The sequence below is a fragment of the Phragmites australis genome, chromosome 8, assembly GCF_958298935.1.
Source record: "Phragmites australis chromosome 8, lpPhrAust1.1, whole genome shotgun sequence".
Lineage (NCBI taxonomy): Eukaryota > Viridiplantae > Streptophyta > Magnoliopsida > Poales > Poaceae > Phragmites > Phragmites australis.
In genome coordinates, this window is record NC_084928.1 from 20,604,092 (window position 1) to 20,630,017 (window position 25,926).

Here is a 25,926-nt window from a genome sequence, read left to right on the forward strand (position 1 = left end):
AAGGGAAGGTTTCACAGGTACGAAGAGGTATCGCGAAGGGACCTGATGACTTTGGAGGTCAAGCCTTTAGCTGAGGTTCTGGAGATCAAGTCTCTGGAAGGACCTGGATAGTAATCTTCTACCATTATCCTCAGGCTGGTTTATTTTCCCCCAACAGTATCCCCTCATTCTAGGGCCTCAATGTTTCGGAGGGGGGAGAGGATGTAGAGGAAATCCAACCCTAGCCTGGTATAGTATCAAGGATGCCCAATGGCAATTCCCTATTCTTAAGAAGTTTTTTCGTTGGGAACCGTGGGCATCGATGGCATACTGGTGGTGGCGATCTGCTCCAAAGCTTGTTGGAGCTGGCATGTGCGGTGTCGACACCCCGGGCAGAGGGGCGTCAATTGATGTGGTGTACTCCGGGGTCCATGCCGAGGCCGATATAGGTTATCTGGATTCCTTTGGTATGGTTCTTCCTGTTTTTTGAGGTCGCTAGAGTAGAGGTTACGTGTAGGTTTGGGGGACCCTACGTGTTTGCCTGGAAGGATGAGACGTGCCACTGCCGCGTTCTGACTAGACAATGCGGGGGGTCGTTTAAGGTCTTGTGCCCATGCCCCTATCACACGCAGAAAGGAGTCTGGGTTATTAATGTGACGGGACGTCTATGCGAGAAAATGAGGCATTCGTCGTGGAACGCTGCCACGTGCTGGTGGAACGACTGGGGCATGGCCACGGTCCCCTCAGGCCTTCAATGGGGGACACTGCGGTGTTGGTTCCGCTTCATCTTCCGGGCTTACGTGGCTGCTTGGCCCGCGTATAAAGCCAGGGTCACCCGGCTGGATTCTCCACAGCCCTACAAGCGAGTAGTGAACCCTGACTTGAGTATGGCATCATCTTCCTCCTTATCCTCTTCAGAGATGTCGATGAGCTCGACGGCTTCTTTGGGAGTCAAACCATTTCGGTCATCGGCAGAGGCGCTGGTGGCCATGCCGCTTCCATCTCTACAGGGGAGGTGACTGCCTGCCACTTCAGCTTGACCTTTGGCTGGGGAGGCCATGCCCGTTGAGATCATCGATATCTCCGACGACGATGAGGATATCAACTGGGATCTCTTGCTGGGGGAGAGCGAGCAGGCATCTGTGGAGACAACGGTAAAGGAGGAGGCCGGGAAGGTGAGAGAGAAGGCCCCGTTGGTGACCTCCTCGGACTCTTCTTTGTCCTCCGATAGCTTGGGAGCCAGCTACTATATCGGCTTCCGTAGCGGCTGGCCGCAGATGAGGTGCATACGCCATCCCATGCGGGGCCCCTGCCGGGACCCATAGGAGGTGAAGGCGGTCTCCTAGAGGGAGTTCTTGGTGAAGTCGTGGCATGCATGTCTCACGGTCGACCATGGCCTTGCTGCGGGCCCATGGCTTGGTTTAGTCACCTTGTACTCTTTCTCACCCTATTTTGCTCTGTCGGGGTCTATCTTCTTCGCAGCAATTTTTGTACTGTCGCTTTTGTATGTGTCCTCTGGATGTACTAGTTGTTTAAAAATTTAATATGGACCTTCAGGGACGGTCGTGTCTCTTTGTGTATCGGAGTGCAAGGGGATCTTTCGAACGGGTGACCGTACGTGTGTGTGCCTTTGTACCTTCGAGCCGTGCTTCTTCGTCCCTTTGTGGGCAATGGCTAGTTTTTCAGATGACCGAAGTACTGAGCCTTCGCATAGATCATTGACGGTTTCAATCCGTCTGGGGGAGAGGTGGCCTCGGAAATCTGGTGGCGGTAGAGGCGTAGGGTAACTAAGGATGGTCGGGTGAAGCAGTGGTGACCTCATTGCTCTGGGTTATTCCGTACTCCTTGGGCTCGGCACTGGTAGGGCCTTTCTTCCAAATTTGTTCCAGATTTTTGACTCAGCGAAGTCCATTTGGAACCTTTGGAGACAAGCTCCGGAGGTGGTCCTTGACCCTTCGGGTTCTTTAGCCACTGCTCAGCTCTAGAGGTACTCCGTCCGGAGCCCGGTGATGGTGCATCGGAGGTGAAGACGAAGGCTAGGCGAGGAGGTGGTTTGTGACCTTCTCGACCCTTAGCCGCTGCCCGGCTCTTGAGGTACTCCGTCCGGAGCCTGGCGACGGCGTGTCGGAGGCGAAGCCGAAGGGCTAGGTGGGGAGGTGGTCCGCGACCTCCTCCGCCCTTAGCCGCTACTCGGCACCGGAGGTAATCCATCTAGAGCCTAGCGATGGCGTGTTGGAGGTGAAGACGAGGGCTAGGTGGCAGAGGTGGTCCGCGACCCCCTCGTCCTTTAGTCTATGCCCGGCTTCGGAGGTACTCCGTCCGGAGCCTAGTGGCGACGTGTCGGCGAAGCCGAAGACCAGGTGGGAGAGGTGGTCTGCGACCCTCTCGGCCCTTAGCCGTTGCTTAGAGAGCTCTGGAGGTACTCCATCTGGAGCCTAGTGACGGCGTGTTGAAGATGAAGCTGAGGGCCAAGCGGGAGAGGTGGTCTGCGACCCCCTCGGCCCTTAGCCGCTGCAAAGACTTTGTGACCTCTGCAATGGACAGTTGAGGGTTCCACTATGTTTCCCGTGCCACGTAGCGTGGGCTTTTATTAAATGTCAGTATAACGCTCATAAAATGATGTATGAAATGTGTCTTTAAAGGGGATGGTAGGGTAAAGATTTTACCTTTTACCATACATGGTTGGGTAACGCTGGTCATACCTTTCTCTGTAGGGAGGGGGATTTTTATACTCCTTTGGTATGTATGATGTGCCCTTTGGAGGCCAGCGGCTTTCGTACCCCTTTAGCACGGAGGTATTTTCCTTCAAGATGCCAGGGTACTCTTCGTGTTAGGTCCTTTTAGAACCTTTCCGCCCAGCGGAGTTTTTGGAAAACATCCCCATTTGGGGGGCTTTCGGAAGTCTCTTCGTTTTGGCAGAGGTTTGGTAAAGCTCTTTGTTTTTGCCGAAGGTTTCGTAAAACTATTCGTTGTGCGGATGTTTTTGAAAGTCGCTCCATTTTGGTGGAGGTATGGTAAACTCTCCATGGTGTGGAGGTTTTGTAAAGCTCTCCGTTTTTGCTAGAGGTTTGGTAAAGCTCTCCATTTTTGCTAGAGTTTTTTGGAAGTTACTCCATTGTGCGGAGGTAAAGCTCCCTATTTTTGCCAAAGGTTTTGTAGGGTTCTCTATTTTGTCAAAGGTTTTGTAAGATTCTCCGTTTTTGTCAGAGGTTTGGTAAGACTCTCCGTTTTTGTCGGAGGTTTTGTAAGACTCTTCGTTTTTGTCGGAGGTTTTGCAAGGTTCTCCGTTTTTGCCGGAGGTTTTGTACCATTTTGTCGGAGGTTTTGTAAAACTCTCTGTTTTTGCCGGAGGTTTTGTAGGACTCTTCGTTTTGTCAGGGGTTTTGTAAGACTCTCTGTTTTTTTTGGAGATTTCGTAAGACTCCTTGGCATGTATTAATGCCGAAGGCCCTACACACTATCAGAGCTATGCAATACCTTTCAGGAAACCTAGGCAGTCTTGCCTTCAAGTGACCTAGGTATGCTACGCTCGCGGTGTGTAGGCTTGTCGTGCTCCAGAGGAAATGCCCTGGTGCACCGCAACACTATCCACCAAGGATGTGCCCTGGCACATGGCATTTATACGACCGAAGCTATACAATACCTTCCAGCAAACCTAGGCTTCATGCCTTAGCGGTGACCTAGGCATGCCATGCCCGCGGTATATAAGCATGTCATGCAACGAGGATTCCTTGTGACAGCATTCCTCAGAGCACCGCATCCTCACATCAGGGCAGTCCCCTGATATGCGGTTTCCACACACTATCGAGGCTACACATACCTTCTAGGAAACCTAGGCAGTCTTGCCTTCCATGTGACCTAGGCATTCTACGCCCATGGTGTGTGGGATCCACTGCCTACCAGGGCAAAGCCTACCCTCCGGGAAACCTTTTCAGGTGACCTTAGGTTTAGGTAAGCAATGCTTACTGGTGTGTGGGCTTGTCACACCTCCGAAGAAATCCCTCGGGGGCGCCGCAACTATATTATCAAAGAAGTCCCTTGATAACTGGCATCCGCACACTATCAAGGCTGCACAATACCTTCCAGGAAACCTCGGTAGTCTTGCCTTCCAGGTGACCTAGGCATGCTACACCCGCGGTGTGTAGGCATGTTGTGCAACGAGGATTCCTTGCGACAACATTCCTCAGAGCACCGCATCTCCACCACCGAGGACATCACCCAGGGCGTGGCTTCGACATCCGAGGCTATGCAAATACCTTTCAGGGCACCCTAGGCATAATCTGTCTTCTAGGTGACCTAGGCATAAGCAGCGCCTGTAGTGTGTGGGCCTCACTGTCTATCGAGACTACGCAATGCCTTCCAGGAAATCTAGGCAGTCTTGCCTTCTAGGTGACCTAGACATGCTACGTCTGCGGTATGTGGGCTTGTCACGCCACTCGAAGATGTCCTATGGGTGGCACCGTAACACGGTCTATCAAGTAAATCCCTTGATACGTGGCAACTACACTTCTGAGGTCACACGATGCCTTCCAGGAAATTTGGGTAGACCCGCCCCCCAGGCGACCTAGGCACGATGCATCTCCGGGAGTGTAGGAATTTTGCATGGTTATACTAGCTAAGTTTTGTAGTCTACTGTTGGCAATAAGAAGCTGATTGTAGTATAAAACATAGCTAGGTTATATAATTATTCATGCTAAATAAGGATGTAACTTAAGTTCTATTGCTTCTACCTAGTGGCTATTTATTGCAAAAGACTTCTAACAATGAGGTTGGAGGCCTCCAACATACTCTAACCTTGCTATATGAAAGACAGATCACTAGTTAAACTACTGATAGCTAACAGTAGGCGTACCTTTGTAGGAATAAGGCCTCTATTGTGAGGCTTAGGTCCCGGAGGTAATCCGTCTGGAGCCTGGTGACGGCATGATGGAGGCGTAGTCGAAGGCTAGTCAGGAGAGGCGATGCTCGACCGCCTCGGCCCTTAGCCGCTACCAAAGGCGGTGTGTCCCGGAGCCTGTGGTTTCCCTAGGGTCTCCTTCCCCTTTGGGAGACCATCGAGGCTGCTAGGTGAACCGACTTTTGGAGCCGAAGTGGTTCTAACTATGCCTCCCCGGATGAGGTGGGCTTGGGGTTCCCTGCACGTGGTTGGTATTGCGAGGGCGGTGTCGGAGGCGCTGGCGGGGTCTGCGCACCCCGGAGTCCTTCGTCTCCTTGGATCCCTCTTTCGCTTGAAGGGCACAAGGAGGGCGCTGGGTGGACAGACTTTTCAAAGATGTTGGCTCACTCGGGGTATCCCAGGTGTGGTCGAAGGGGATACTTTGGGACCAAGCCCAGACAGGAACACTCCTGGGACCGCCCAGAACCACTGGAAGACGGCCTGCTTGGCTGTGGCTTCGACCACATCCTCTCCTGAGGCGGCGAGATCTTCATTGTGCAGAGACTGGAAGGCTTCCGCACCACCTAGAGTTCCTGCATCCAAGGGCTCAAGGGGCAAGATACGATCTACATGCTTGTTGGGGATCATGATTCACGAATAAGTTTGCCTCCATGTTAAACAATTAGTTTAATAAGTTGCTACTGTAACACCCTAAAAATTGGGATGTTTGTTAAAAATGGGCTAAAAGAGCTAAAAGGAAATTTCTTGAGTACGTTTTGCATTTCAGAATTTTTTTTAAAAAAAAACTTAAACGATATGCAGGGCAAGTATAAGTCTTTATCAATGTGAAACCCCCTAAAAACCAGTGTTAGTTGGTCCTGTCAATCCGATGGCAAGAATGCAGAGCACAAGAAAATTTTATGTCAAATCTGTGATTTAGCTTTTTCCAATGGCAAATGTGAATAACTAAAACAAACTACTGACAAATATGAAAATCATCGTTAATTCAGTATACTTATCTATCCAAGCCATCAAATGTGCACATCTATAGATCATGTATGAAGAATTTGAATTTGTATTTCTTAATTCTTTCCGATCAGCATATTTTAATTGTGTGATAAATATTAAAAAAAAATGTCAAAAGAATCACGAGAAGAACATACACTTTTTTTAGTTGAGCGGGAAAACTAATTCTACTAACATGAAAGCAAAAAAGATAATTGCTTTACATCTGTATGGCAACTAAACTTTAAGTAATGATTTAATGTGTCATTTACATCCATACTCCGGATATGCATTCTCTTAATAGGATTCGTTGGATTTGTCTTGAATATTGTTAATTGTGTAATTAATTTATTTAAATCCACATAACTGTGTGCTAAATATCACTCAAAACATTAGTGTCAAAATTAATCTCGGGAACAAACATATACTTTTTTTAGCGGAGGAGGGTAAACAAGTTCTACTAACATGAAAATCCAAAAAGAAAATTTAATTTATTTGCTCCAATATGGCATCCAGGTTTTTAGTAATGATTTATTGCTACATTCATAATCCAGATATGTATTCTCTTAATGGGATTAGCTGGATTTGTCCGGAATATTAAATTGCCTCATTAATTAATTTGATTCCTTCATGTTAGTAGAACATGGATGCTTGTTGGGGATCATGAACAACTGTACAATATTAACCAGACACAATATTTTCCAGTATAAATATGGCTTCACCGCCACATCTTCGGCACTGCACAAGAAAAACTAGCAAACCATGTCATACCATATTGAAGGGGTCTGCCTGCCACCCAATCCTTCGCCTCCCTATTGCCGTAAGACTTTGTTTCCGCATTCCATTTAGAATTCGAGCACTTCTCTACTTTCATTTCGATATTACAGTGCCAAGTTTTAAATTGTTTCATGTATTTAATCCTCCAAGAAAATTACGTCCGCAGGTGGCAAGATGGTATGGCCTGAGCTGTTGGGAAAGAAGGGCAAGAAAGCAAAAGCTGTGATTCAGAAAGAGAATCCTTATACTGATGCTGCGATTTTTGCTCCCAAAGACGCCATTGTTACCGACGACTACTGCTGCAATCGTGTTAGGATCTACGTGGATTGCAATACTAGCTGTGACTATGAAAACGCTGTGGTGGTCCAAGTCCCAAAGGTTGGGTGATGATCAAGTTATGTTATTGGAGATTGCATATGAATATGCATGGACCTATTTACTATGAAATAAATTGTTGTCCATGCCGTGCAAAAGAATCACATTATATAATAAAGCATTCTCCATTTTTTTCTTATGTTCGGGGCTACTGGCTGATCCCCTTTATTGTAATTAATCACAAACTTTCTCTTAGAACTTTATACGTGACAAGAGAGTTCACCGAATGTTTGGGGAATGAAAGAACAGTTGAAGAGTTGTGCTGACAACTAAATGTTGATGTTTAGTATGAGAAATGAGGTCGAACCTAGCCAAGGCGGCATTCATTTCTTGCTTCGCTCGTGTGCCAGTGGCCAAGATCGGCCATCCCAAGTGGGTTAACGAGGACGCAGCATGGGCAGGCCTGTACGACGGACACGGAGGCTCGGAGATTACGCTTTGCCATCCGTGTTTCAGTCGAACACATCAACCTTTCGATCCCTCAGTCATGATCAACTATCACGCTGATAGGATGCATGTTGCGTTGGGAGAGGGCCAGAGCCGAGAGGCTGGTAGTGATACAACTATAAAAACTCTTTTTCGAAATATTTAGATGACTTTTCGTAAGTGGCTCATATGACAAATCGATTGAGTATACTCTTACAGTCTCAGATTGTATGTGGAAATAATTTTTCATAGACGGTTACTTATAACTATCTATATAAAATATTATTTTTAGAGACGGTATGTTTCTTATGTGAATCATCTTTAGAAATATGATGATTTTCATAGTTGATTTCTTATGTGAACTACCTGTGTGAAAATCATTTCTAGAGATAGTTTTTTATATAAACTATCTATGAAAATGATGATTATCATAGAAGATTCTCTATGTGAACCGCATATGTAAAAGTTCATTTTCAGAGACAGTTACTTATGAGAACCGTCTTTGAAAATATGATGATTTTTATTAGCAATTCACATAAGAAACCGTCTATGTAAAAGGTTATTTTCAGATATATTTTTTTATATGAAGCATCTATATAAATAGGATGATTTTCATAGGCGGTTCCTTATATGAACCGTCTCTATTACTAGATGATAGTTTATCTTAAAAATTTATAAAAAATTTACACGAAGTCATATGAGAACAAATTTTATATGACTCAATGAGGTCTACAACTGTGTAGTTAAAAACTGTTTCATTAGAGGTCATTTAGGTATCTAAATAATCATTCAAAGTTTCAGACAGAAGAGATCAAAAGGATTGTATATACTATTAGTATCATTAGTATTTTTATGGTGGAATGGTAAGGACGTATTATGCGAGCTGAGAGGTTCCAGGTTCTAGTGCTACAAATCACACGTGCACGAAAAATCGTGTGACTTGTGACTTACGGGGCGGGGGTGCCTGGTAGAGCCATTTTTTCTGTTTTTTAGACAAAAACATCGATTCATGGACCAATTGACAGAGATAGTCCGCTTTATAAACCGTCTGTGAAAACCTATTATCACATATAGTTTCTTAAGTGACCTCTGATAATATATTTTTACAAGAGATCTCTTTTGTACTTGTGAAAATCTTCTATTTTTATAGACCTTTCATGAAAAGTGAATAACTAAACACTTGTAAAAATAGATTACTATCCGCTTTAAAAAATTGTTTTTTTGCTTTAAAAAATTGTTTTTTTAAGTAGTGGGAGCACTTTTGGTGATTGTTTTCAGAGAGTAGATGATGAGGTTTGTAGTGGGGCGAAGCGAGCAGGTTTCCCAATGGCGTCCACGAGGCTCGATTCAGTCACAGTGGCAAGAGCAGATCGAAAGCTGAACTAGGTTTGGTATTTCGCCCTGCGCGCAAGGATTGAGGCTGCAGTAGGGAAGGTCATCGCTAGAATGGCAATCGAGTCTCTGGCGTAATTGCTATGTCACGTTCAATGGCGACTATGTTGCCTTTCATACCTAAGGCCAAAATTTACGCTGCTTATATTGATTATACAATCAATATATTGATTCTCAAGGTTTATGGTCTATTTTTTTTATTATGATTTTAATAATCTAGATTTTGATTCTCACAATTTAGAATGTATATTATACAATCTAAAACAAACAACACCAAATTATTTAATCTCTCCTCTCTCTTCCCCTCCCCTACGGACTCTCTCTCCCCTCCCAGAGTCTCTTTCTGCTCTCGTCATCAACTTCTGTGCAGAACACGGTTCTGCTGCTTCATCACGATTGCCATGTTCTCGCACGGTTCAACTTGATCGCAGTCACCTGTGTTGATGGCCGCCCAGAACATCACCTTCTCCGGATCCTTGTCTACCAGCTGCACTGTCGCATAACAAATCCAAAATCAGATCGAACCCACTCCTACTGCTACATCATGGCTACCTCGATCTCCTCTTCCTCCTCCCTTGCGAGACGAGATGATCCCAAGAACGGAGAAAAGCGAGAGAGAGAGGAGGAGGAGCAGAAATGGAGCAGTGGCCACTGACGGCTCCCGCTTCGCCTCCTACCTCACGGCCTCTAGCGTTGGTCGGTCGGAGCCCAGCGCGGGACCACGCACACCACCACCCCTCCGCATCTGTCTGAACAATGCCAGCAGCCCGACGTCAGTGCCGGTAGCAAGATCCAATGGCACGCGTCAGCGCCAGCAGAGAAGCTCATGCTGGCGTTGCCTCGGGCCGGGTCATACACATGAAGAAGCAAGGAGAGAGCGAAGGGAGAAAAAAATGAAACATTATATTTGTAATGGTAACGGTGGGTAAATATGTATCATAATCCATAATCCAGAAGTAGTCTTTCCCTATATTCTGGATTGTAGCATAATCTGCCTCTAGATTGTGGAATCTGAATTATAGAATCGATCGGTTTGTTTTCGATTCTGATTTTAAAATTATAATCTGAAATCATAATAAAAAAATAAACACGCCCTTAGTTCCTCAACTTATTGTTAGAATTTAGTTTATCAAGAGATCTAATTCTAAAAATTCCAAAGCAATTTCTGTCTCTATCTGTGTCAGTCATAAGTGGGAATTAATGAGATTACTTATTATTTATTTTATCTGTTACTAGTGTTTTTTATTATTGTTTATTTCAGCGGTTACTAGTGTCGTTTATAGCTATTTAGTTCAATGATCACTATTGATATTTATGTCTATTTACTGAGATAATTGTAGCCATTACTTAGTGACTTATTGCTGCCTATATAAGTCCTGGAGACGATTAGGCATGAGAGGCTTTTGCGAGGCAACAAGAATGTGAAAAAATAAATCCCATTCTTCTTTTCTCTCTTTGGAGTTGTTGTGTTGTCGTGTAGAGCTGCTGATCTTGTTGGCCCTCTCCTTTGTAAATGCATCGAGGTTGAGGGTGAGCGGTATCTTCGAGACATTGTTGTCGTGAAGCCTGCATGAGGGTGGTAATAAGGTTTCTGGGTAGCGCGGCCGCTCATGCCGGCCCTTTGACGATTTGCATTGCTTCTTCTTCAGTTCGCATGCTACAAGTCATCATTGTGTCAAACTCTTTTCTCCATCAACGCAACTGTGAGTCCATGTCTTTTTGGATATTTATTCTATTTTATAGTCTGTTGCTAAAAGTAGATTATTTGGCATCGGTAAATCAAGATGAAATATGCCTCTGAGTAGAATATGGTATTATTAGAATAATACTCATATTTCCAATATTCAAAAACCTTATTGCACTTATTCTATTCTAACAATGGCTTGTGCTTCAGATGCAATGAGACCTAAGAGTTTTCCGGTGGTAACTTTCGCAGATGGCAAACTAGAGTCAAGTTTTAGCTCATGTCCATGGGACTGTGGTGGGTGATCCATCCACAGATGCCACTCACGACTAAGAAGGCTGCCAATATTGGTACTACGAATGACACTGCACTAGGGTGCATCTTAACTATTTTAGCTGATCAACTTTATGATGTATACATGACTTACAATAACCCCACAGCGTTGTGGGATGCACTGGAGCGCAAATTTGTGGTCTCTGAATATAGTTACTTGCTTTATTCCTGTGAGCAGTTCTATGACTACAACATGGATGCTGCAAAGTCTTGCTATCATCTCAGAGCTATTTGCCATGCCTTACAAATAGAAGCTTAACTGATAGGAATGTGTTTGCATGTTATCCTGAAGAAGCAAAATATCTTTTATTGGCTATTGGTTACGAAAGATTAAAGTTAGAAGTAACTTATTGAAGAAAGAAGAAAGTTCATGGTGGGACATGGCCCTTTGTTGTACATCCGAAGTATTTTGGAACGAAAGTAAGCAAACATCTCAAAGTTGGTTTGTGAGTGTTAAAAATATCTCGACACATCATTTGAGTGTGAAATTTGATTTTCCGTTGCAACGAATGGATACCTTTAATATTATGTTCTTTCTACTCTGTATTATTCTCCTCGTAGTACAAGGCTGGACAAGTAATCTGTATTATTCTCCTCGTAGTACAAGGCTGGACAAGTACTATCTATATCTGCCTTTCCTGTACACCTTTAATTTTCCTGTGAGAACCTTTTTTTTTCCTTTCATGTAACTGAATATTGTTGATCATCACTTGGCGTATATAACTTATTCATTTCAAATAAGGCTAGTTCAGTCTTCACCTTTGTCACCTGCCAATATACGTTTTGTATAGTTGCAGTTCTAGGCCGGAACTTAGGTTTGTTTATCATCTATCAAGTATTCATTTGCTAAATTATCTCAGATGATCCGGCACATCACAGATCAGGGCCGTGTTGTACCTCTGTGCATTCGAGGTTGTGTGTGCATTCATTTGTCTTTTGTTTTATTTCTTAATCATCAGGTTTGTGGTATCAGAGTTGACTCTGTTGTTTGTTTTCCTGCAAAGATTCTTGTTACAGCACGAGCGCCTCCATGTAGGCCATGCGAATATCCGAGTTCTGGTCATGATTAATACTGATATCATTTTTTTAAAAGAAATAGGTTGTTGAATACAATGGGATATAGCTTGATGCTTTCGTCGCCGGAATGCACTTGCTAACAATACATATAGTAATATGCGAAGGTCAAATAGTATCTCTTCTTCATGTTTATATCCACAAACTTTGTTTCCTCTATAGAAGCTCAGATTAGATACATGGTTGTAACTTGTAAGCAGGGGTGGATCCACCGCTAGGACGAGCCTGGGCGGCCGTCCGAGCTTCCAGCGTGGTGTTGTTCTGGCCCGTGAGGCCCATTGGTCGAGTGGCACAGGCCCACACAATTCGTAGCCCACAAATGCAAATGAATGCAACACTAATCTCCCTACTGTGGTGTTCCAGTTTGGTTGTTTGGGCGTGTGCATGTTGCGGCGGCAGGCGTGCTGTAGGCGGGCAGGCGGGGCGCGAGCGCAGCGGCCGCGACGGGCTCGGGTTGGGCGGGCAAGCGCGGTAGCCGCGACGGGCGGGCAGGCGCGCCGCACGCGAAGGGCAAGAGGGCGGCCACGACTCGCGAGCGCGGCGGCCGGGGGCGCGGCGGGCGAGCACGGCAGCCGTGAGCGCGGCGGGCGGGCAGGCGCGGCGGGTGGCCATGAGCGCGGCGGGCGCCGGGTGGGAGCGCGCGCGGCGGGTAGGCTGCGGCCGTGCGTGCGCCGTGTGGCCTGCGGTCGTGCGGGCTGACTGCGGGCTTCGGCCGTGCCCCGTGCGTGCGGCCGTGCGTGAAGTCATGTGCGCGGCCGTGCGGACGGGCCACCGCGCCAGGCGTTGTGCAGCAGTGCAGGGGCGGTCCGCGGAGGGCAACACAGTGAGGTGAAATGGTGAATTGAGATTTTCATATTGAGCCATTTAGATTAATTGAGCCATGGAGGTGAATTCTATTTTGTATTTTTCTCCAATAACATCAGTATTTCTTTCGTAGAATATCAAAATATAAATAATGAAGAGATTTTTCAAGCCAATATCTTTGAATACCCAAAGTACGAGGGAGAGTAGAGTTAGTGAAGACTGTGATGCAGAAAATGAAATAGTAGTTGTCACTCCTGTTCCTGCAACTTCTCGGATAGAATACAAAGGTATTAAAGAATTTAGGCAAGAGTTTATTATTGCCGATCCGGGACTTCGTATTCCAATAGATGAATTTGATCATGATATTAGAGATGAAGTTAGAAGAGCTTATGTGTTGAAGGGTCCGACTCAACCAATTGGACATACTTTCCCCAAAAACAGTTTGGTAAAGATTTAAAGATTTTTTGTGCAGCATGGTTTACTAAATATGATTAGCTAGAATATAGTGTGGAGAAGGATGCAGCTTATTGTTTCTATTGCTATCTTTTTAGATATGATCTCTCAAAGTCTCATTTTAGGTATGATGTATTTTCAAAAGTAGGATTTAGAAATTGGAAGAATGCATATAAATCATTACCTGAACATGTTGGTGGGCCTAATAGTGCCCACAATAAAGCTAGAACAGCATGCGAAGATTTCAAAAATCAAAAGGCTAGTGTGTCATACAAGGTGATGACTCATAGCAAGGAATCAGAAGCTAAATATGAAATCCGTTTGACTGCATCTTTAGATTGTACAAGCTATTTCCTAATGCAAGGTCATGCATTCCGTGGATACGATGAATCTTCTTCTTCATCGAACAAGGGCAATTTTCTAGAGATGATTGATTGGTAAAAAAAAGAAATGAGGAAGTGAGGATTACATTTGAGGAGTTGTGTCCTAAAAATATTCGTATACTTGCACCATCAGTTCAAAAGGAACTTGCAAAGAGTTGTGCACAGGAGATAACCAAAGAGATAAAGAAAGAGATTGGTGATGGTTATTTCTCTATTCTTATTGATGAATCTCATGATATATCAGTCAAGGAGCAGATGGCCGTGATTGTGAGATTAGTGATCTTATTTATTTGTTAAATTTGATATTGTGGGGTGTGTGATATACTGATGTTGTAATAATTGTTTGTGATGTTGCACAGGTTCGTGAATAAGGAAGGAAAGGTTATGAAAAGATTTTTGGGTCTTAAGAATGTCACAGAAACAACATCAGATACATTGAAAGGAGCTTTATTTGAGTTGCTTTCTACACACGGTTTGGACATTGCAAGAGTTCGAGGGTAGGGGTATGATGGAGCTTCGAATATGAGAGGTGAATTCAATGGTCTTCAGAAACTCATTAGAGATGAGAACCCATATGCTTTCTATGTCCATTGTTTTGCACATCAATTGCAACTGGTAGTCGTTTCTGTCGTAGGTAGTTGCACATCTATTCATGAGTTCTTTGAATATGTTAATATGATTGTGACCACAACTAGTGCATCTTGCAAGAGGAATGATTTATTATCTAGCAAGCATCGTGAGAACTTATTGGCCAAGTTAGATAGCGGTGATATTTTTTCTGGGAGAGAAAAACATTAAGAAACTAACTTGGCCAGACCCGGGGATACTAGATGGGATTCTCATTACAAAACTTTAATCCATATTGAATCCATATGGGTTGCAGTGATAAAGGTGCTAGAGCTTGTGCAGGAAGATGCCCGAAATCCAACATCAGCAGATGATTTGATGAGAATAATGGATAGCTTCAACTTTGTGTTCATTATGAAGATGATGTTGAAATTTTTTCATATTATAAGTGAGTTATCTCTACTCTTGCAAAGAAAGGACCAAAATATTGTTGAGTCCATGTCATTACTTATTGATGTGAAAGCACGTTTGCTTAACTTGAGGAATCATGGTTAGGAGCCATTGTTTGCGGAAGTCAAAATATTTTGTAAACAAAATGAGATACCAATTCCAAATATGAATAAAATAGTACCAAGATGGGGCCAATCAAGGTGAAGTAAGATCAGTGTCACTCAAGACCATCATTATCGTATTGACACCTTTTATGTAGCTCTTGATGCTATAAACACAGAGATGACTCATCGTTTCAGTGAGCTATCTTCAGAGTTGCTTATATATTTTTCTTGTCTTGATCCAAGAGATAGTTTCTCAAAGTTTGATGTGCACAAGATTGCTAGACTTACGGAGATATATGACATAGATTTCTCCATCAGCGATCGTGCAGTTATAAAAGATCAACTTGAAACATTCATTCTTCATGTTCGAAGAGTTAAAGATTTTATTGGTTGTCATGATCTTGCAAGTCTAGTAATGGAAATGGTAGAAACCCAAAGACATATTGTGTTTCCATTGGTGTACCACCTTATTGAGTTAGCATTGGTACTACCAGTTGCAACAGCATCTGTTGAAAGAGTCTTCTCGACCATGAACATCATCAAGACTGATTTGTGCAACAGGATATGGGATGATTGGCTCAATGACTTGATGTTGTGTTATATTGAGCGAGATTTATTCAGAAGACTAGATTCTAATACCATTAAGAACCGGTTTCAAGACATAAAAACAAGGAAGATGAATTTACCTAAGCCTTCTAGCTCTAGACATAATTAGTGGTTATGTTTCCGTAAGTTTCTATACTTAATCACTTCTATTGTCTTTGATTACATTTAGTATATTTGCATAATTGCATATATGTTTACCTTCAGTTCTTTTTCATTTTGCAGGTTCATATGGTATTATAGATTTATGTTGAGGATCTTTTCGTCTCGTCTACTAATTATCTTAATTAAGTTTTTTTTAATTTCTTCTTAAAATTCATCCTACCTATTTTGCTTATCTGAATCCGCCACTGCTGGTAAGTATGAATTTTGGGCTCCCGCTGTAACACACGCATTTAACTAGCATCCTATAATAGGAGGCAAGCAACACTCAATGATTCATCTTTATTTCCCAGACGGTCTGTGATACAAGAACTGAACCAGATAATCATATACTGGTCATGATCATTACCCACGAGCTCATCACAAAGCACAGAAGCTAAATTCCTGCCGTTCCCATTCGATCGGCAGAGAGATCCTAACGGGAACCCAGAGTCGTCTGTCAGTTGCCGCCGGCGCCGAGGACGACGTCGATCTTGTCGCCGAGGTGCGCCTCGTCGTCCTCGAGCCGGGCGGCGGCGGCGCCCTTCTCCCACCGGATCAGCGTGGGGACGCCCTTGAGCCCGAACCGGGGATCGACCCTCCACGGGTGAGCAGTGTCGCGCCACGTGGGCTTGTCCCCGACGTAGGCACGCAGGAGCATGACGTCCCTGCCCTGCAGCGCCTCCAGCTTCTCGTAGATCACCGGCTCCGCCACGTTGCAGTCTGCGCAACCGCACGACAGTTGTGAGCACATCCGACTACTGCAGATCTCGTGGCTGCGTGCGGAGCAGAGAAGCTTAGCGGTGTGGGTTCTTGGTCTTACCGGAGCACCAGGTGAGGGAGGTGGAGGGGTCGCGGTCGGCCAGGAAGAGCAGCAGCTTCACCTTGCCGTCATCGGAGGGGCCGAAGAGGCGCTCGAAGTGGGCGTCGAAGTCGGCGAGCGACGCGTCCACCTTCTCCACCGTCATCTTGGCTTCTCACCGAAGGGGAGCGGCGACAGCGAACAGAGTTTGGCAGATCGGAGAAGATATGGAGACGAAGGGAGAGGAAGACGGCGTGCCGAGTCTTTATCGCCGTGGTTTACGGGAGGGCGTGCCCTGACGCCCGTACACTGCCGAGTGGTACCCGTTCCCCGTCCCGCGTGTCGCGTACGCGAGCCGGAATCCTTTTTCAGCTCGGCCCTTTCATGTCTTCGGCCAGCCCGGGCCGGCCCGAATGGTCGATGCGGCTGAAGAAATGCTCGAGAGCCCAACAACTCCGCGCAACAGGTGCGGCTTTTCGCCTCTCCCTGATCCGCACCGGCCTCCGGCGCTCGCGCCTTGTCCCGTCCGCTCCACTCCCCGCTGCGCGCGTGATCTGCGGCCGCCGTCGCGATGCGCGACCCGTCGAAGATCAGCAATCTCCCCATCGACATCGCCTTCGGCCGCCTCCACGAGTGGCTGGTCGGCCGCAAGCGGGTGCCGCACGACTGGAGGAAGCGCCTCGCCGGTATAAGAGCCCGGATTGCCGCCGCCTTTGCCTCCCTGCACCGGGACCTCCACTCCTCGCTCGTCGCCCTCGAGCCCCAAGGTAACGCTTCCATCCCCCTCTCGGCCACCGTCAGTGTAGTGTAATTCTGGCGAATTCAGCACGCTCTTAAACCCTCGCCCGATTCCCGTCTTTAGCTTGCCAACTTAGGGCACGATTCGGTAGTTTCTCACTTTCTCTCTTTGTGGAATGTAATCATTTACATGTGATTCCTTACCTTGGGTTAGAAGTTCGGTATCTCGAAGCGAAGAAGATATACAACATCTCGCTGGACTTTAACACCGAGAGTCGCAACATATTTGGCCGCCTGACGGGATCCGCGGTAATGTTCCATTTTCTTTTACGAGGAAATTGTGCTCGCTTGTGTGGGAGTTGCCACTCGCTTTGATACAAATTCAATATTTAGGGTGAATAGGAGTCCATTGTTAAAGCTTACGAGAAGGACCATGTTTTCCTTGGAGAGGCAGCACAGATCATGGTCCAGAATGTGAACTACGACATGTATGAAGTCTCTTCTTTGATCTTGTGTTTGATTATTGATTGAATTTGTGCTTGGCCATGGCTAATTTAACTCGCTCTTTGACTGGCTCAAGTCCGTATCAGATGAAGCAGATGCAGAGCTCGACTGAAGGGAGGCTGACATTAAGCGGCTTGCAGCTTTGTCAACGAGTAGATATGTAGAAGCTTGCCAGGAGCTCGGTTTGCAGGTCAGCTTCTCTATTTAACATGCACTGTTTGGGTGGTATACTGTTTTGCTTTGTTGCTCACTACAGCGTATTGTTATGGCCTGCCACTTCTTTAATATTCTATCCTGCAGGGAATAGATGTGCGAGAGGAACTGATAGAGTCTGCAAAAATACTTCCATCTACATTTAGCAAAATCTTGGAAGTCCTAAATAGTGATGCTGTCTCAAAGGCCATTGAGCACTACACATCTTTTGTTAGGGACTGCCATGCCGAGGATAAGGTATAATCAGGACTATGGAGAACATATCAGTTACTGAATACAGAAATTGTTGCTGCAAGAAACTTCGAAATTTTCAACTGCTTGTTCTTCTGAAAAATGCAGAGAAACTGTGACCCTGTGCTATGCAATCTGAAACAGTTGCAGGTTAATCCTCCTTTCCTCCATGTCTCAGTGTGTACTGAGGTCGAAAGTTCCCTTGGAGAGGCGTCAAAATCTCATGGGTCTACTGTGAGCGGAGGACAGATTGACTCAAACATTCCTGCAGATGATATTGATTGGGACATTTCTGTTGATGCTAATGGAATATCGGGACATTGGTGCTGTGGAACAACCTGGTGACGGTTTTGGATCGTATGAAATAATTGACGCTAATATAGATCTGGCGAGTTCTGAAATTACAATGTTAGTGTCTGGGACAATCCATCGGTGAACAACGAGGGTCTTACATGTAATACATCCGAATCTGAGATTTGCTGGGACACAACTGCTGATAATTCTGAAGGAAAGGCGCATGATAATGCTAATATTCAGAATGCTCCATCTGGATTAGGGCAATCTCAAATGTTATCTGAAGACAGAAGTCGGTTGCTGGAGTTGGAGTACAGGAATGATATTCTGGATGATTTACTTGAGGTATGTTTTGACCATACTTATGTCCCCCTTCTGGCTTTTGAAGTTGCAAATGTAAATGTGCTTTAGAATGATGTTACATAATTACATCAATACTTATGTGTTACCCTTTTTCTTGCCTGTACTGAATACTGATGTTATCTTTTAGACATTCAGTAGATGACTATGTTGTTATTGTATGAGGCTGCTTTCCCAAAACATCCTCTTTTATTTCCACTGTGTTGTAGCTCATTAATTTGTGACAACTGAAACAGGTAAAATCATTTTTGACTCAACGTTTAGGGGAGATCAGGAATGCTGATACATCATCTCTACAGCATCAAGTGCAAGCTGTCTCACCTTTTGTTCTCCAGCAGTATGCTCCTGATAGTTTGGAGAATATGCTTGTAGAGGTCTCTTCAGCAATCTCTTTGCTCACTAACCAGAAGACTGTTGACCTTATAATGATCCTTAACTCTAAAAGGTAAGAGATTATGAAGCTTCATGCTCTCGCTGACGTCTTTCATTACCACTAGTATACTATAGTGGTGCACTAATTATTCCTCAGAGTATTCTCAAAGACTTGTACGGTACAACAGTTTTTCTGCCATAAATGCATGATATTTCTACATGTTTGTTAACTGAATATTGTTTCTTTCCTCTTCCCAAGGTTTCTAGACAGATTAGTGTCAACCATTGAAGAGAAGAAGCATCATGAGGTAAAACTACAAGAAGGTTTAGGTGATTTGTCTGTTAAGTGCTGGAGCTGCAAAACACACCATCATCGTTGTGGCCCAAGCAAGTAAGTGAATTTTTTCTTTCTTGCCAAAATTGGCTACAGCACAATACTTCTTGGGCACTTGCTGAGACACACTGTAAAAATATATTTATCCTATGGACGATGCAAAAATCTTGGCCATTTGCTAGTGGACTCTCTATGCTACCCAATCACACCACAAGATTGTGTTTGTTTGCTGGTGGATGATGGAAAAGACCACCTCTGAATTTCCATTTGGCCAAATAGCTTTGTGGTGTGCCCCCTGCAAATGCTGACCAAGTACTGTGTCCAGAAGCCAATTTCAATTTTCTTTTACCACACTGTTCGATTACACATACTTTTATTCTCAATGGACTAAATAAAACATCATGAAGTAGCACATGGCATTTGATCCATGTAAAAGTTGTTATCTAAATTCGAATAAGAAAACAAGCATCCCTAGTGTTGTGAAAAATCTGTATTCTTGTTCTTAGATGTCATATTTTGTCCATGCGCATGGTGGGCTTTGCAAAAAGGAGTTTTTCGTCAATCACATGCTAATGAACTAAAACACTAATAGGTCTCCTTGTGCTTTATGTAGCCAACGACTGTATGATAATTTGCTAAAAAGGTGGAGTGTGCTAATTATTTACCTTTCTATATATTTTACAGGAGGCAGCAATTATGAAAACAAGGGAACTGAAGAAACTGTGTGAAGCAACACTATCATCTGTTTTCAATGGCAGGCAGGTGCATATAATTGGAGAGATCAATACTTTACTGAGCTCAAATGTTAGTCAGTTAGCTGGATGACTGTACCTTTTGTTCTTGGACCAAATAAGATGAGATCGTAAGAAGGTTACTGTCTTATGGTATATACTTTTGAAGTTTATGGTTTCCTTCCTGTATTACTTTGCTGCTTGAAACTTTCTGAAAATACATATGCATGAGTATGGCTTAAATTAATGTGGAATATCAGATTTGATCATATGGAATTATGGATATTATAGGCCACCCAGGATACAAAATGTATGCATGAGTAGAATGCAGTTGAGTGGCGAAAAAAGTAATATGTGGTTACCAATGGTTTCATTTGTCAGTGAGCAGTGATTTAATCAAGGTTCTATAAAATTTCACCAGTGCATGATCAGTCTGCTACTTTTTCCTTGTAAAGGGCCAGCTATAAAGCGTAACTGGCCAATATGATACCTAGAAGGCCTGTGCTACCTAAACCTTGTAAACGGCCAGTTACAAGGCTTAGCTGGCTGATTTTTGGAACCTTGATTTTAATGGTTTGAAGTTTGAACCCTCACAATGATATGTATCTTGTGACATCTAATATATGCTTACGATGCAAAAGGTCATTTGGTGTTGTTGAGATGTTAACATTCAGAACAGCATCATGGACTATAATGGATTACCTTTTATTCATTTTCTCTCGGGATTATTGTAGAGATACTAGCATGCTCAGGGAAACTGGCTTCATGAGAATCACTTATACTACTGAAAGCTGGATATACTTGTACAGTACAAAACTTTATTCACGAAGGAAATTCTGAAACCATTTACTGGAATGCTTTGGATATCTTTTCAAACCGTCCTTGTAGTCGATGTAATTAATACCAAATCTCACAGTATAACCATCCATCCACTCGAAATTGTCAAATAGCGACCATGCAAAGAATCCTCGTACATCAACTCCGTACCTGCCATGTCATAATAGTACTTATATTTTTGTACAGATACTTGGATCATTGTTTTATTATAAGTTACATTTTTTGTGGTAGTAGTTGTCAATTCATCTATGCATCTACAAGCAAATAAGCAATCAAGCATAAAACTTACTCGAGGGCTCTTTGAATGTAGAATAGGTGTTGCCGATAGAATTCTATTCTTGTATTGTCAATTAAGGCTTCTTGAAGCGGTAGGTTTTCATTGTTAATTTCATCAACACCTGCAGCATTAGTAATTTTATCAGTTACTGCTCTGGCTTTCTGGTTAAGCCATGGAACGAGCTCTCGTATAATGCAGTTAGGCTGTTGTACCATTTTCTGTAATGTAGATTTTAGGATTGTTGTATGTCTTCTTGGTGTATAGCAGAAGTTCTTCGATTCCTTTTGGATAGATGTAGAGCCAAGGAGATCCAGCCTGGATACAAATATATTTCGCTGTTTTCATGCCCTTTATGTATCTGCAATCTATTTCTAGTTTCTATGCTAAATGCCTAGATTATCTATAAAATGAGCCCGTCATCATCTACTGTGTTACCACTATAGAACATAATATTAGGTGAGTCCTTTATCATTGACCCAATTACAACTATCTAACATGAGGCAAGATGTTTTTTCTTTTAAGGAAGTCATACCTTTGGACCAATAGCTGTCCCATTTCTTTCCACTGTTGTTGCATGAAAAGAAAACTCTTAGTTCACCCAAGTTATTTGAATGTAGAATAGAAATAACATGGCTTATGCGATTACCTGTTTGATTAGTAAGTGAATCATTATTATAGCTTTTGTTTCCATTGTTATTGTTTTTGGTGTTCTGAACATATCTCGCTGTATAGTAATTGATGCCGATGAAGTCGAATGATCCATTTATAGTCTTTGACTCCTTTTTTGTGAATCTTGGTAATCTTTTACCAACCAGTTTTCTCATGCTGAGTGGATAATCTCCCTTAGTTAAAGGATCCATGAACCTGTTCAAATTATTACTGAATTATGTGAATAAAAATGTTTACAAGAATCTTTCCGGTTTTGATGCCATGAAACTTCAAGGACGAAACCTGAAGCCCATCTAGTACCAAATTTAATGAAAACTCACCATCCATACATAAAGTCCAATGCACGCTTGGCTGCATCCTTGTCTTGCTTGGAATTTGAGTAGGGAATCATCCAATTGCTGACTATAGTAATTCCTATTTTTCCTTTTTGCTCCCCCTGCATGATTAATGATTATCATTATCAAGTGTAAACAATCAAGCTGGCTAACTATGTGCAAATGAAAATGAACATTGAAGTCTAGTGTTTCAGTAGTTAAAGCTATCTAAACAAGATTGCTGAAACCTCCATTCTCTTGTTTCTTATCTGAGACACATTTTATGTGCTAGTGCTGTTACCAATTTTTATGTAGAACTCTAGAAGATACCTGGCGCTATCATCTATTGTTTGTTGGAGCAGATTGTAAATTTAGGCTATATATATAATATATCTGTTGTCGCATTTCTACTCTTGTAGACCTTCAGCGTGTAATAATTAGAAGATTTGTCACAATACAAATAGATACTCTTGGCATTCTAGGATGCATTTTGTGATATTGATTGTAGATATTTTGATTTGTTTGTTGCTGAAAGTAATCACATTGAAGAAATCTAATATGTACCTGGTATTTGTCTCTGTACACCTGAACTGCTGATGCATGAGCGAGAAGTTGGTTATGAGCTACAATATAAGGTTCCCTTCCTGAGTCCCCCATGCTACATCCTGAATTTTCCCAAGAGGAGCATCTACCAGGTGCTAATATACCACTGTCATAACCACCAATACTGAAACTCCAAGGCTCATTGAATGTTATCCAACTCTTGACCCTGTCTCCAAATTCCCTAAAGCAGATGTTGGCGTAGTCACAGAAGTCTTCCCTGATGATGATGGCTAAGCATTTTAAGGCATGCTTCTTAGTTTTCTTTTAATTTCAAATAACATTTTTTATTATTGATTAGAGCAGATAGTTTGGGCCCCATTAAGGAAGAGTTATATAGCCTGATTGCTCAAATTTACTTACACAATATTCTGGCTCAAGAAGCCACTATACTGCTGTTCTAATGCTTGTGGGGAGTCCCAGTGAAAAAGGGTCACGAATGGTTCGACGCCTGCATGTTTTTTAGACCTGAAGATTTGAGGAGTTAATTAGTCTTGACTATTTACGTTATAAGTATTTACCTTGTGAAATTAGCTTGTTGATGAGGTTATTGTAGTATTTGATTCCTTCCATGTTGACCCCTCCACTCAGTTTTCCATCTGCATCCATACCATCAATCAATCATTGCATCATCCAGGGCTGGGGATCAATCTATGTTTTTATTTAATCAGATCTGTTCTCAGTTAGAACTGTATTAGTCTCTGCTGCAGATCAAAGTAGAAGTTTCCTAATTTTTACTATAGCAGCAATTACAATTTCCAAGTGGCTTGCTGGAATATGTTCAAAGGTTACGGATTTGGGCGCATGCGGCACATCATATGTAGCAAGATTCTTTTGCCATTTGCTGAGAACATGGACCTTTTGTGCATGAGAATAGGCTAGAAGAAGCACTTACTAGGCAGAATTCTTGTCCAAGAAATCGAAAATCTATAAGCATTAAAGCCTATATCCTTCATGATTTTGACATCCTCCTGCATTCCGTGAATGGCATCTGATAGATGTTGGGAAAATGAAAATAGATGGCTAGCTAGGATGGTCATTATACAACAATACCTGGTACCGGTGGTAGGAGTCAATTGCTATGTCTCCGTTGCTTCCATTTGCTACCTTCTCTGCTGAGGAATTATTGGGGCTTAGAACTAATTATCATACTCTGGACTTGAACAAACTGGTTTGATTACTGCTTAGGATCTTGTTTAATATAGCAGGTTTGTTGGAGCATTGTTTTCGGAAATGTGTCTTGCGTTCACAGTGAACTGCCTCGTGTGCTCCAGTGAGCTGAATTAGTTTTTGGACTTTTGACTTCTGAGTAGACATCTCCATGAAGTATATGCACTGCAAGCTAAGACCTTAAAATGGAGCTGTTCTTTTCTTTTATATGTTGTTTCAGATAGAGCAATTAAAGTACTGGTTATCAAAAGTGGTCACTAAACTAGCTAATGTATTGTTCGTTATCTTTTTGTTTGCACTTTTTGCTTGTATGTGCTTTTCTGGTAGACTGGTAGGTCCCAATGAAGATTGGTGGTTGGTACTCACAAGCTCTGATCTTATCAACAATGGTTGTTTGGTAACCCCAGTCCAAGCAGGCCCTTAATGAGTTATTTTTAGTTTCTCACAGATCAACTGACCATATTGCTTAAGTTCTTTTTTTTGTCTAATCATACGCCCTTTTGCATGATCTTAACATGTTTTATGGTCAAGAAACTATAAATGTTTTTTCAATCAATGACTCTTGAGCAATTAATTAGAGTAGATGGGAGTCATAGGGAAAGAAGAGCTATTGCAATTAAGAAGGGCAAAACAGGAAAGAATGGTGAAAAGTGCCTTGAAAGTGTAGAACGACTTATATTTGTGATAGAGTACAATAGCTAAAAGAACTTATATTTTGAATCGGAGTAGTATATCGCGGTTTGCTTCACTTCATTAAGTATATTTTACATGCAATATCAACAAAGCACCTAAACATGGTATTATTTATCTTGATGCCAAGTTGTATTACTTTATGCTAGCAGCAGCAGATGTTCAATGGACTTTATGTGCTTGTTTGTAAGTTAGAGTGACAAGCTATACTATCTTCTTTTAAGATTTTTTTTTTGGTTATTAGGTGATTAACCTCTTTGTTTTCTATTGGCTCGTGGTTCAGCCTGTTGATGGTTTGTTGCCTGAGAAAGCTGGCAAGTAAGGGATCTACAGGCAAGCTGTTCTGTCATTTGCATGCTCTTGCTCCTACGCAGTTATCAACATGTTATGTATTGGTCCACTAGAGCGATGCTATATTCAGCATGGTATGTATCTTGATGAGTAGCAGTAAGCACAGATCGATGAATGCATTGGCTGAAGGTGTCGTTTAAGGACAGATTATGGCCAAGTCAGCCATAATGCATGAGCAGAGCAAACGACCTGGGTGACTGTGAGTGAAGGTGTCCCAGATGCTTGGCCCTCTGCCGCCTTCTCTTACAGCCCCTTCATACTGCGTCAAGCATCCAAGGCGTAAGAACAAACCATCCAAACTCCTTCCAGTAGTTACGAGATGCTTCTGGAACTTACCTGGTACGCGGACGACGCAGTGCCGAAGAGGAAACCCTTGGGGAACTGGCTCCTCGAAATCTTCTTGCCTGGCTTCGTGGCCGACGCGGCAAAGAAGAATGGCAGGAACAGGAGCAGAAGAAGCGCAGGCCGTGACATGGCTGCGCTTGCGGTTTCTTTCTTGCCCTGTGTCAGTGCGTTCACCCGGGCGCTCTATTTATAAGCTGGCTGGTTCTTGGGAGGCAGTTTGGCGGTGAAAAAAGAGAGAAGAAATCGTCGTGTCTAGCTGTTTCACATTTCGTGTGCCACTGATGCCTCTGAGCGACCAGCGAAGGCCTTGTCATGTTGATACATAATCCATGTGAGACCCTGTCTTTTTAGACGCAATTAGACAAAGATGCACAGCTGGCCTACTATTTAGTGGCTCAGGTGTACTTACAGGTGTTTGTCTGATTGTGTTTCAACTTTCAAGTAAAAAGTGTACTTTCAAGCATGTACAAAGATGTAATCTATACTTGATAGAAAATGCAAAGGTTACCTGTGTTAATAGGGTAGGTCAGACAACTATCAGGTACAAGGACGTAGCCTTGGGGAAACAAGAGCATGATGAATGAATCGAACTTTGCTTCTTTTCCCCCCTATGTTTGAAATGATGCCTTTATTTAAGCTACAAAATTGGCCATGCAAGAGGTCAAGGG

At 43.2% G+C, this 25,926-nt stretch overlaps 3 protein-coding genes and 2 pseudogenes across 4 annotated transcripts; 3 read left to right on the forward strand and 2 right to left on the reverse strand.

The window, feature by feature from the left end:
- Positions 1–1,037: 1,037 nt before the first annotated feature.
- LOC133927650 (inhibitor of trypsin and hageman factor-like) lies at positions 1,038–7,024 on the forward strand. Its single transcript, XM_062374094.1, has 2 exons — positions 1,038–1,154; positions 6,788–7,024. Exons 1-2 carry the CDS (start codon positions 1,038–1,040, stop codon positions 7,022–7,024), a joined length of 354 nt encoding a protein of 117 aa, XP_062230078.1.
- Positions 7,025–12,531: 5,507 nt separating this feature from the next.
- LOC133927651 (uncharacterized) lies at positions 12,532–15,539 on the forward strand (annotated as a pseudogene).
- Positions 15,540–15,710: 171 nt separating this feature from the next.
- LOC133926759 (thioredoxin-like protein Clot) lies at positions 15,711–16,546 on the reverse strand. Its single transcript, XM_062372829.1, has 2 exons — positions 16,250–16,546; positions 15,711–16,149 (listed from the first exon to the last, which is right to left on the reverse strand). The coding sequence occupies exons 1-2, from the start codon at positions 16,392–16,394 to the stop codon at positions 15,887–15,889; spliced, it is 408 nt and encodes a 135-aa protein (XP_062228813.1). The 5' UTR covers positions 16,395–16,546; the 3' UTR covers positions 15,711–15,886.
- A 60-nt stretch (positions 16,547–16,606) lies between these two features.
- Positions 16,607–25,721, forward strand: LOC133926757 (CDK5RAP3-like protein; annotated as a pseudogene).
- LOC133926758 (beta-glucosidase 24-like) lies at positions 20,824–25,388 on the reverse strand. Of its 2 annotated transcripts, none has more exons than XM_062372828.1 (13): positions 25,250–25,388; positions 25,103–25,172; positions 23,756–23,814; positions 23,598–23,652; positions 23,224–23,301; positions 23,066–23,153; positions 22,667–22,922; positions 22,109–22,224; positions 21,766–21,983; positions 21,652–21,683; positions 21,332–21,434; positions 21,132–21,240; positions 20,824–20,992 (listed from the first exon to the last, which is right to left on the reverse strand). In XM_062372828.1, the coding sequence occupies exons 1-13, from the start codon at positions 25,385–25,387 to the stop codon at positions 20,824–20,826; spliced, it is 1,491 nt and encodes a 496-aa protein (XP_062228812.1). In that variant the 5' UTR covers position 25,388. The 2 variants fall into 2 exon arrangements, with proteins under 2 accessions (XP_062228812.1, XP_062228811.1); XM_062372827.1 differs by having other exon boundaries at positions 23,598–23,673.
- Positions 25,722–25,926: the final 205 nt, after the last annotated feature.

Bases quoted from the DNA above. Each gene is read 5' to 3' on its own strand.
- LOC133927650 (XM_062374094.1), top strand. From the start codon at position 1,038: ATGCCCGTTGAGATCATCGATATCTCCGACGACGATGAGGATATCAAC. The intron at 1,155-6,787 runs GTGAGAGAGAAG...TAATCCTCCAAG, and splicing joins TAAAGGAGGAGGCCGGGAAG to AAAATTACGTCCGCAGGTGG.
- LOC133926759 (XM_062372829.1), bottom strand. From the start codon at position 16,394: ATGACGGTGGAGAAGGTGGACGCGTCGCTCGCCGACTTCGACGCCCAC. The intron at 16,150-16,249 runs GTAAGACCAAGA...GCGGTTGCGCAG, and splicing joins CTCCCTCACCTGGTGCTCCG to ACTGCAACGTGGCGGAGCCG.
- LOC133926758 (XM_062372827.1), bottom strand. From the start codon at position 25,387: ATGTCACGGCCTGCGCTTCTTCTGCTCCTGTTCCTGCCATTCTTCTTT. The intron at 23,302-23,597 runs GTAAGTGCTTCT...GTATGGATGCAG, and splicing joins TTGGACAAGAATTCTGCCTA to ATGGAAAACTGAGTGGAGGG. The intron at 22,225-22,666 runs GTACATATTAGA...TTAATCATGCAG, and splicing joins TGTACAGAGACAAATACCAG to GGGGAGCAAAAAGGAAAAAT.